Below are 12,087 nucleotides of genomic sequence, written 5' to 3'. Positions count from 1 at the left end.
CAAAGCTTTGCTTGCATAGAAAAGACACCTGATTGAGTTGCCGCCAAGCTTGGGTGCATTTGCATTTATTCTCTCCAAGTCTATGGATATATCTGTGATGTAGATGTTAAAAAGACTGGAGAGATTACCCTATGAACTATTTTCTGACATAAACCGCCTCTGGGGATGAATCAAAAGTAGCTTTAGAATCCACAAAGTGAAAATAGAGCATAGATTCGGCAGAAATGGCTATGTCCATGAGGGTGGCTAGTGTCGGGAGACTTGCTGCTCTTACAGTCCCTACTCTGAAGCCAATTTGTTGAGGAGGAAAAATCTTCCTAACTAGCTTGGATTTTACCGAAGTTTTCTGGACCCAATTCTATTCTTTCAGTACAGCACCTGAATATAGGGCAGACTATAGTTATACCACTATGATGGGGAAATATTTTTCAGTGGCAGATAATGAGCTTTATCTAGTTTTTGGTGGAGAGTGCCTGAGTCCAATTCATATTTTTCCCAAATATTTTCACCTCTTCATATAGTTTTCTATTACGTGGTTTTATCTTTATTTTTCAAACGATCAAGCGTACCAAGACCCCTTACTCAGTCAAAAGAGAGCATTCACTCCTTATGTTTCCTGGTTACCAAGAATGAATCCATTCTAAATTGTCTATCAACAGGCATTGTGAATACAATGTTTTGCCTTTCTTGGGTTACCCCAAGAATGGTCATCGAGTAGCAGTTTGAAGGGGGTGCACATCTTCAAAGGGGGAATATTGAATATTTTCATGGATTCTTATTACATGGACCTCTTTGTGAAATTGTTGTCCTTGGAGGTTTGTCCTCAAGCCATACTAAACACAGAAAGGGATTTAAATTAACTTGAAAAGAACAATTATGTGCCTTCTCAGCTGGTAACATTATCGAGACTGTAACAGACACCTGGAAGGAGATTAACTATCTGTCCTTCTAGAGAACTCTGCTACTGCAGAACCATCCTGGCTGCCTTACTATCAATAGTCTCCAGTGTATTTGTATCTTGTTGTGAAGGTTCCGACCCATCAATTGCAGGAAAGCCTGAATAACTATTAGGCCTATACACTGGCCCACCGACCAGAATGCTGGTCTCAACCAGTTCTGCTACTGCATGAGTCCCCTCAAGATTTGTCTCATTCAATAGTACTTAAGGGAGTACCTTTTAGACCTCTGACAAAAACATTGCAGCCTAGACGTCACCATACAGAGGAAGCCACACTCTCAAAAAGGGAGGCTGGCATTCTGCACTGAGGCTGGACTTCTATTTTGGATTCAGAATAATTATCATTCCTCCCCTGATTTTAGGAGAAGACCATCCCAGCTTAGGTCCACACATCTCCACTGTCTTCTAAATCTTTGAAGAGGACTTGACTGCCAGTTCACTTTTCCGAAGCTGGACAATTTAGGTTATGAGACATTGACTGGAACGTGCAATGCCTCTATTAAGCACACTGTCTCCTTTCTTTCTTTATTTTATTTATGCAATGTACATAGTAAGCAAGCTGCATAGCGGCTGGAAGAATTGTGTTCTCTATAATTGCTCTACCTCTGAAGAACATTTGGGCGATGCCTTTGCAACATGACCGTACTTTGCTTTAAACCCCTTCGTGCATAGAGATTGGCCGTACAGATGTTTAGCGTTGATAACTATTTCAGATGGCAAGGTTGATGCCCTTAAGGACCGTATGGCTCGAGATTTACATTATTTCTCCATCTTGAGATTTCAGTCTTTATTTTATTTTTTCAATTGCAAGCTGATGCAAAAAAAAGCTTTAAAACATGCAATGCAGCATGATATAATAATCATACTATTTTAAAGGAAAACAAAAAGGGAGCCTGACCGGATAATAGTACTAAACTAATGGACACTGTCACCGTAAAGCTGCCAGTAATCCACTGTAACCTAGAACGGATAGCACTGGTACTTTATACCCAATTTATTTTTACTGCTAACCTTAGGAAGAATCATGAGGTTTTGCCAACAAATCGTAGTTCCTGGTTTTGAAAAGGAGGCTTCTAAATTCAATGAGTATATGCAAGTTGGTGAATTGAGATTACAAGTAACTAACTTTTGCCCCAGTATTGGAACTTTCAAAATTCCCATGCTTTGTATCATTCCCCGTCGTCCGCCTGGGAGCCTTGGTAAATAGAAAATGCCATAGCAGTATGTACAAAAGAGAAAGTAAGGCCTGGGCCTCATCACATTTTGTAAAAACCACAGTTGATGGACAGAATGCAGAACAATGTCATACATTCACCCCAGTACAGTGATCTGGGCCCAAATCCATCGTTTTTTTTGCACTCCACACCACCCCAGTTCAGACATGGCCATATGCAAATCAGTCTGACCCTGTGCCTCAAGGGAACAGTCCAGCCCGAACTGCCAAGCCATGCCTTCCCTGGACCGGAAACAAGCTTCCGAGGACCGGTTTCTGGCATTCCAGCCGTCTTCAGCCCAGCTTGCTTGAATTCAGTGGTGTGGAGAGCATGGGACTCACGTCTGAGCATCCCCATCCCACTAGGGGTGACAAATGCAAAAACCACAGTTGATGGACAAAATGCAGAACAATGTCATACATTCACCCCAGTACAGAGATCTGGGCCCAAATCCATCGTTTTTTTGCACTCCACACCACCCCAGTTCAGACATGGCCATATTCAAATCAGTCTGACCCTGTGCCTCATGGGAACAGTCCAGCCCGAACTGCCAAGCCATGCCTTCCCTGGACCGGAAACAAGCTTCCGAGGGCCGGTTTCTGGCATTCCAGCCGTCTTCAGCCCGGCTTGCTTGAATCCAGTGGTGTGGAGAGCATGAGACTCACGTCTGAGCATACCCATCCTACTCGGGGTGACAAATGCAAAAACCACAGTTGATGGACAGAATGCAGAACAATGTCATACATTCACCCCAGTACAGGATTTAGGCCCAGATCTCTGTGACTGCTCTTTCGATGTCTTGGTTACGCGCATTTGTTTACGTATTTCCTCCAATTCCCCTAATCCCACGGCTTCTCAGGAAAATAAAGATGGAACCTTGCAGGATGATCTTAATATCTCCAGCATGGCCTCGCCAATTCTGGTTCACAGAGCTTCTCCTACTTTCTCAGGACCATCCATTTCACCTATGTCCCATTCCATCTCTATTAACAATGTCCCAGGTACAGGTGGTACATCCAGATCCGAGCTCTCCATTTAAAGGCCTGGCTCCTGAGCACAGAGAATTCCACAGCCTAGATATCCCTCAGGAATGTAGGGAGATATTAACTCCAGCGCACGCACCAAGACCAAACAAAACTTATCGTGCTAAATGGAAACGCTTCTGCCTGTGGTGTCAACGGGAACACATCCATCCATTCTCTTCAGCTCCTCATCAGATACTGCCTTACATGCTATCGCTGGCTAAATCAGGCCTTTCTCATTCTTCCACCAAAGTACATCTGGCGGCTATTTCAAGATTCAGAAGATCAGCTTCGGGTCCTTCTCTCAGGTCGGCTAGAATTATCAAACAATTCCTGAAAGGTCCTTTTCAGGGTTTTTCCTCCAGTGCGGCCGCCACCACCACCGGCTTGGAATCTCAATCTGGTTCTGGCTCATCTCATGAGACCTCCATTGAAGCCAATCCACAGGGTGGACTTACAATTTTTGTCTTGGAAATTAGCTCTCCTTTTAGCCCTCACTTCAGCTAGGAGAGTAGGAGAGTTGAAAGCTCTATCCATTCTAGAACCCTTTCTACAGTTCAAAAAGGACACTGTTTTTAAGGACCAATGGAAAATGTATTCCAAAGGTCCCTTCGGATTTCCATTTGAACGAACCAGTGGTTCTAAAGTCATTCTTCCCTCGGCCTACATCCCCTGCAGAACGGTCTCTACATTCCTTGGATGTCCAGAGATGTCTCAAACTTTACCTTGAACGCGCAAAGGATTTTAGAAAATCTCAACTTATTGTGGCTTTTAGTGCACCGCGAAAAGGACTTCCTCTCTCAAAACAAGGAATCTCACGCTGGATTTCAAGTGCAATTCATTATTGCCACAAAGCGTCAGGAAAGCCCCTGGAGAGACATGTAAGAGCTTACTCCACAAGATCAGTTTCATCTGCAGCAGCTCTCTTCGCTGGAGTCCCTATAAAAGACATTTGTAGGGCGGCCACATGAAGCAGTGCCCATACATTCACAAAGCATTACTGCCTGGACTCTTTCATGAGGAGCGAAGCGGCAGAAGCACAAGTAGTCCTGAGCAATCTCTTCCAATGAGAGGTGAGCTTTCCCTTCTATCCCTCCTTCCTATGATTGCACATTTTGTATCACATAATTTTTCTGATGTTTTGTTACAAGGTATATATATATATATATATATATATATATATATATATATATATATATATATATATATATATATATGGTCATATGAAGACAGTTATGCTGAGATGTAATAAGCTTGTAGCAAAATGTGCACTTGTGGCTTACTGCTAGCTACTCTGATAAAAAGCATGGGAATTTATGAAAGTTCCAATACTGGGGCAAGAAAACAAGTTACTTACCTGTAACTTTAGTTCCCCAGTATTGGTAACTTTCATAGATTCCCATGCTCTCACCCTCCTCCCCTGGGAAAGCTCAGCCTTCAGCAAAAGTGGTTACTGTTACACAACGGCTACGAAAATCTGAGGCTCTCAGGAGGGTTCTATGGGGTGAGGCTATTCTGAATGGTTGTTGCAAAATGTTATTTTACAAAAAGAGGTAGATAGGCTACAAAATGATGAGGCCTAGGCCTTACTTTCTCTTTTGTACATACTGCTATGGTATTTTCTGTTTACCGAGGCTTCCAGGCTGACAACGGGGAATGATACAAAGCATGGGAGTCTATGAAAGTTACTAATACTGGGGAACCAAAGTTACAGGTAAGTAACTTGTTTTCATCCTTTCTAAACAACATTACAGTACAAGATGCCCTATAGGATGCTTAATTTTTAGTAAAGCAAAACAATTAAAAAAAATTCCGAACCAGGTCATCCTTTCCTCTGTGTCTGTATCACCAAACCTCAAATCATCTAGTACAGTGGGATGGAAAATTTGGCAAATCCTTAGACCCCTGAAACCTCAAGGCCACCGACAGATGATGGAATGAGACACTCATTATATAAATCCACAAATGACCTACTCAATCTCCTGAGAGGGGACTATGGGGAACAAAAAATGTGCTATTTGTGAAGTTGTATCGTTGAATGGGGAATATTTTAGGATGTAAGTCGATTTAGAAGATTCTAATTACATACTCCCTCCCACACAAGAATGTTTTTAACATTTTGAAATTATTGCAGGCCCATTCATTGGTGGCAAAAGTATAGCAAGCAGGTTGCTATGTGGAAGACCCCAAGATGTAAAAATGTCACATGTAGGGAACCATTTTTAACAGCCATGTGCATACAAGCTTTGCGACCTTATAAGCCAGATATGTGTACTAGGTAGCAGCAGTTCATAGGTTTTGTGTTGCTGTTGGATGTGGCTTTCAGACAGTATGTGCAGTGCTGTGTGTATTCTTATGACTCACCTCTCATCTACACTTCTCTTTCAGGCCAGCTTATACCGAGGTGGATACAGTCGATTTGCTCCGTACTGAAGTGACGTGACCTTCCCCATCACCCGCCACTCCCTCTCCTTCCCTTTGCAGTGGGACAAGCCCGTCACTCCTCCCCCTATTCTGAGGCCTGGCTATTGCAATACTGAAATCTAGGAGCACCTATATAGCGAAAGGACAAGGAGGAACGGAACGTACATACAGTCAAACTGGGGACAAAAATGGACATGAAAAAAGAAAAAAAAACTCCCAAAAAAAGCGGAAAACCCGAAAAAAATAATTTTTTATACCTCACTGTGTGTTCTAAATAATGTATTTTTTGTTGTTGAAGTTTATTTTGGGGCCTTATACTTTTTTTTGCCTTTTTATTTTCCGTTCCAAAGATTGTGCCGGTTTTTAATTTTTTAACTTTGTTTCGTGTTTTTTTTTTTTTTTAACTGTGGTAAAAGATCAGCCTTAGCCAGTTTACCCTGCATGAAGAGTTGTGTGGATAGGTCCATGTATAATGTTGAACATCACACTATATGTTGGTCTCTAACCATGATGAAAGAGGGAGAATCTTTTAAAGAGAGGGTGGCATGGTGTGTGTGTGATGCCAGGAGCATGCGAAGGTGTTAAATGACTGACCAGGCGCAACTCGGAACATTTCAGATGACGGAAAGAGTAAACCGCCATTTAAACTTTCACTTTTTTTGGAAAGTATATAAATATATATATTTCTGAACCTTTTTTGCTGTGGAAAAGGAGGAAACCCGTTACATAAAGTTTTGGGGAATTATTTCATTGTTTTTTATGTAGTGGGTGTTTAAACTTTAAAAGGAAGACACCCACCGCTGGAGCCTGTCTGGAAGAGGGAGATGGGACAAAGCAGAGGTTTTTCCTTGGCTCTGCACCCTCTTCAGGGGGCCTTTGCTGCATTCTCTACGTGGTTTTTAAACCACTGTTTTTTTGTTTTTTTTACACACTATGCTGGAAATGTCAGCCATCTCCCTCCCGACTTCCACATTGTCTTTAATTTCCTTTGCTCCTTTACAACACTATCCCGTTACAGCTGCACACAGAGCGCAGATAAGTAGCTCACTAAAGGCTGGCTGCGCTTGGATTTTAAGGTTAGCAACCTGAGTTGGTCGTTAGCTTTAAACAATAGGAAACTGTCAGATGTCATGCTGACATGCTTTGAGAATTGAGGGCTCCCAGAACTCAATGAAGTTGAGCCGTCCCTGTTTACTGAAGGTTGTAGCTGGGAGTCAGTCTCTTTTTGTGTCTACAGTATAGTAGAGCCAGTCCCAGTAAACTGGTGGCAGCCAATGAAGACACCCCTATTCTTTCCTCGGGCACCTATGTAAAGTAGATAGATACACCCTTGCACTGATTTTGATGCAGCATATTTACGGTCCCTCGAAATTAGGGTAATCCGGTGTATACAGGATACCTCATTAGAAAAATATATGGCACATTTGAGAAACTGAAATACTTAATCGCCATAGTGCCCTATTTTAAGCGTCACCATCAGTCCATCTTTTCAAATTAGTGTAGCATTATTACACTGTACCTGCATAATCCCTTACCTCTCTATAGGGATATTCGGAATCTTGTCCCACATGAACTCTGATCATATTCAGCCATAGGTCCCAAATAAACATCCAACCATGCGGCAATCTTCCTATTGCTTCTCTAGGGGATAAGCCAGAATTTGCGCCCACCAATCTGAACACTACCTGTTATACAGTCAAAATACGTTAATTGTGCTGGTATATATATCGATTAGATGGTACCGCAAATGGTGGTAGTGAGGTGAGATGGCAGTGCTTCTATTCCCCTATCAGTTCCCATGTTGTGTATACATTGACATACCGGAGGCCTCAGATCTTTTCCGTTTGTCCAGGCTAGTTTAACCTTAGATGGTGTTTGCATTCTTAAGGAAATTTAAAGGGACAATGCTTATTTATAAAGCATATAACTGCCATTTCTTTTGTCACTTTACCGCATTGGAATGTTTTTGCTGTGGGGGTAGGAAGCGAGTGCACTTTTTTTCCAAGCCAAAGTTTTGATGTAAAGGACCATTTTACATTTTTGTGGCGCTCGTGTAATTTCATATTATTGAGCTTGGAGAGAAGCGTGGTAGGCAGGACTGTAGACAGGTGCTCCAAAACTTTACAAAAGTAATGTAGAAAACTGAAAATGATTCTAAAACATAAATTGAACGGAACTCATATGTGGTTGGAGGGAGTGGCAGAATGTAGGTCTGACCCACTCGCATTCAGTAATCTCTTGTTGCTTTTCTCTATGCTGTAAGAGCGTCGAAGATGGAGCGTTTGGATGGTTGAGTTTGGCACAAATGGAGCGAAACGGTTCAGAGGGGTGGGCAGTTGGGGAAATGTATCATCTTGTGTAATGTGACAGCGAGGAAGATTTAAGCATCTCCCTAATCAAGGGTGCCCGAGCTGCTGACAGCTGCGCATATATGTTGAAGTGCAATGTCCAGCCTTACATTATATGCAGGGAGACTAGATTAAAAGAGGTGTAGAACGCCAGAACACTCAAGGCATGCCATTTCAGTAGGAAGCCTGGGAGAGTCTAAGAGCACGTTTGTTTTTGCTGACTACGTTATTTCGATGTTACCGTATGCCTTCGATTTTGTTTTTGTTTTTAGTCTTTTGTAAACTTGAACATTACGTTGTGCACATTTTAAGCATCTATTTTGTTATTAAACTGAGATTAATTTTCGAATTATAGGGGGCAAAAGTAGCCAACCTGATAATGAAATGTGGGAAGGGGTTTCAGAGAGAGACTCCCAGGGATTTACACACACTCGTGGGATGCTAAATTTAAACTGGGATTTCAGCTGCTAGGGAGCATGGGTATGGGTCAAGAGTTGGAGAGGTCGGAGGCCATAGTTCTCTCTCCCTCAAATAAAACACTACAGGATTTTTTAGAATGCTGTTTAGGGATGGGAATCGCACAAGCACTCCTTGATTTTGTTTTTCTTTCAAGCTAGGAGGAACAGGGGTGGGGGTGTGGTAAGTCTTGAAATTGGTGGTTTAGATGGGCATCCTGAATTTTAACCCAATAACTTCTTGATTATTCATTTGGGGACAGGATAGTGATGATAGTCAATGTGGTATCTGCTTACCCAGCTTGTTATTGGGAGTTTATATTTAACATAAACGCATGTGAGGTCAGATTAATTTCCCTTCTTAGTGAAGCATGCTGCCTCCCAGCCCCCTGCAGCATAAGGCAGCACATACATACCAAGCAATTCCCAAGTGGTTTGTCATGGTGTTTGAGGGGTGTAATTTTAAAATTAAGTCACCGGCCAGGGCAGTGAAATACTGCCACATTGTGTGTGAATGATTGGCAGGTTTCTATGTCCTGGGAGGGCATTCCCCTAATGGTCCCTCATTCCTACCAGTAGATCTATCCTTCGCTTTTACCGCAGTCGTAGTTTGCGCATGACAGTCCATCGCAATCATGCGTGTGGTTTGTACATATATATATATATATAGAGGAAAAGGACGCCAAGTTGGTGTACAGTATGCATTTAGTGCCCTTCATTTTTTCTTGTTCATTTCTCTCAGTGCTGCCTTTCAATCTACACCCATACCCGCATTTTTTTTGCAGCATGCATTGCACTATCATAAATGAAAGCTGCCTGTGTGATGTGTGGGCTGGCTGCAGTGGTCGCTTTCTGCTTAATGTTTCTTACCCAACCTTGCCATATGGCCATGTCTGTTCTGCTAGCAGAATTAGGGCAGAATTGCTCAGTAATTTTCATTCAAGGCCAGATGTACTTGCTGCAATTTTGTGGGTCCAGTCTAGCGTTGGGGAAGATTAACAAGAGTATAATTTTTTTTTCCGGGCCTATAGTTTTTTTTGTTTTTTTTAGATAGCTTTTATATGATAGGTCAGCTAAACATAATTTCACTGTTTTTGTAAGTAGGATCTTTTCCCTCCCACCACCACATTGAAAACAAACCAGGTCTTCCTCCCATTACCCTCTCTTCCCTATTGGTCGATGCATCTATTTTTTCCTGTAGAGTGTCGTAGCACTCACTGTTAAGATACTGAAGTGAGGTGTTGCATAGAATTGAGTCATTCATCATTGGGTGTAGGGAATAACTCTCTAAACCTATGAGAGGAATGTAAATATTAATGTAAATAACAAATGTAAAAGTTACAATTCTGGAAAGGAGTGTGAAGTCACATTTCGCATAAGAGATCTCCCAAGTAGAGCAACAAATGCATTTGATAGTCCCTTCAAATTAGGAGCATTGCTCTGCCTGGGTTCCTGCAGCCCAATAACTAGTTTCGGAAGTTCAGTATGCTTGTCCAGCCTGGGTCACCCACCCCTAGACCCTACACATTCTTGCTGCATTGGTCACTGTGCATTTCCCTCTTGTACAATGAATGGGCGTTAAGCGGCGGAATCAAGCTCCAACTCTCTCCCATGTGTACCCCTTGAAAAAAATCTGTATTTTTGTCGAGGAAGGTGACCTGAAGAATAATCACAACCACTCTACATCCCCATCACCCCTCCCTTTGCAACATGAATGTGTCTCTGAGCTTGGACAATAGTACCATTTAGAAGGTTCCGAACTGGAAAGCTCCCCATCCCCTCTATACACAAGGATTTGCGCATGTAGTAAGAGACATTTGAGCATGGAAGCTACGAATGCATTGCTGTCCAGCTACCCCTCACTATGAGCTGCAGTTGCCAGACTTTACCATAGAACAGATCTGCAACACTAGCCACCGCTGCTGAAAAAGTGCCCAGTTATCTCCATTCAGACCCATCCCTCCTACCCAGTAGGTTAGTCCAAGATCCCATTGGGATTCTCCAAAACCGCCAACCCCTCCACCCATTCCTACAGCCACCCATCCTTCAGCCCAATAGCCACAAATTCCTCATCACTAGATTCATACATCCCTTTCAAACCAGGATCTTCAAAAGCCTCGATCCCCCCTTATCTTTTTCTCCCCTTATATACTAATTTTTCATTACAATGTCTACTTATCGTTATACCCTGTAGCCACAAAGCCTTTATCTCTGGAACATGTCCCGTCATCAAGGCAGACACCTATCCTTCATCTTTTAATGCCCCCAATTCTTCCCCCATGTAGCTTTGTTGCCATTCCCTGTTTAACAAGTATCATGTTGTATTGTAGCACTCGGACCGCACAGTATTCACGCTGGGAAAGGGGGTTACTACACAATACCTAGGTTGGTGGACATGTGAGTTGGTTATAAACCTTCAAGCTTTTCTCCCTCTTATGTAATTATCTTTTGTTTTGTACTTCTATTACTATCCTGTGTATAAATTATTGATCATGTTGGCTTTTGTAAACTCTAAGCGTGGGCTGGGGGTGAGGTGGGAGGAGGAAATACAAAACAGGCAGCGGTTTTGTACACCCCTTCCCTCGCAAATGGTAAAAAAGCACTGTTTTTAAAGAAAATAAAAACTGAATAAACAAAATCGTATCTCTTTCTGGGCACTCGAAATGGCTGTTAGGACTGCATGTTTTCAACTGACAAAGTGCTATTAGTGGAGATTGTGTATTATGTGCACCATCCAAACTAATTCTTTTTGGGCCTGCGCAAATTTAAAATATCTAGGATGATGGCAATTTAGGGACCAAGACCAACTTCCAGCATTGTCTGAATGCATGAAAATGTCTTTGCCTCAAATCCAGGAGTCACTGATTTGAATGCATGTGGAGCATATGCTGACATATTGAAGTAAAAAGAAACATTCTAGATGGTCATTCCCTCCAGCTCTTTTTTCCCCGCAATCTCGCTTCCAGCATCCTGGTGACTGTCGTTGGTTCTTCGTTAATAATCATTGACACTTCTCTGTCCAATGGTAAGGGAAATGTTAATTTCAAAGAGAAGCATATGTCTGTAGCATGTGTTTTGCCGCATTAATCCTTTTTGGATTCACATGCTGTGCATTCTGCCTTCTGGTGGTTGGGTCTGTCTTTTTTCCCCGTATTTTTTTCTAATTTTTTGTACTTTTTTTGTTTTTTTACTTTGCCTTGTCTATATGGCTGTAGGTCCCATCTTGATGACATTGTACGTGGTAGCCATCTTTTTTTTGTTTTGCCGTTGGGTCTGGATGCGCTGGCACGAGCTCTAGGTTGAGGAAGAAAAGTTTTTTTTTAGTTTTTTTTTTTACTACAAACTTCCAAAAAGCCCCAGAGAATAAACATTGACAAACTGCGGATGCCGATTGAATTTACACCAAAAAACACTGAAGCGTTCTTCTTCAGGAGAAAGTACGTGGGTTATGACCGTACATGTTGAAGATTGTGAAGTGGCTGTGGAACATACAGCTTTCAGCTTTTACCTAAAGTGCAACCACAAATTTGCACAGACCGCCTCAAAGTCTGCAACCTCTACCTGCTGAGAGACCATTGATCAGAGGACTGTAGAACCTGCATGGAGTTCCAGCACAAGACCTTACTATTGAGGCAGAAACAGAGGTGGGCCCACTACGCCAAGGTG

At 42.3% G+C, this 12,087-nt stretch overlaps 1 protein-coding gene across 19 annotated transcripts in view; it reads left to right on the top strand.

Annotated features, from left to right (window-relative positions):
* RBFOX2 (RNA binding fox-1 homolog 2) overlaps positions 1-11,059 on the top strand; it is a 617,871-nt gene extending 606,812 nt beyond the window's left edge. For 10 of the 19 annotated variants that reach the window (XM_086958635.1, XM_086958667.1, XM_086958628.1 and 7 more), the window contains one exon: positions 5,583-11,059. In XM_086958635.1, coding sequence (XP_086814761.1) covers positions 5,583-5,627 — 45 coding nt within the window. In that variant the 3' untranslated portion in view covers positions 5,628-11,059. The remainder of the gene's footprint in view (positions 1-5,582) is intronic. The other 9 variants (XM_086958623.1, XM_086958639.1, XM_086958618.1 and 6 more) reach the window with 1 other exon arrangement.
* Positions 11,060-12,087: the final 1,028 nt, after the last annotated feature.

This window comes from Lissotriton vulgaris, chromosome 1_1, assembly GCF_964263255.1.
Source record: "Lissotriton vulgaris chromosome 1_1, aLisVul1.2, whole genome shotgun sequence".
Taxonomy (NCBI): domain Eukaryota; kingdom Metazoa; phylum Chordata; class Amphibia; order Caudata; family Salamandridae; genus Lissotriton; species Lissotriton vulgaris.
This window is presented reverse-complemented; position numbering and strand designations above follow the sequence as displayed.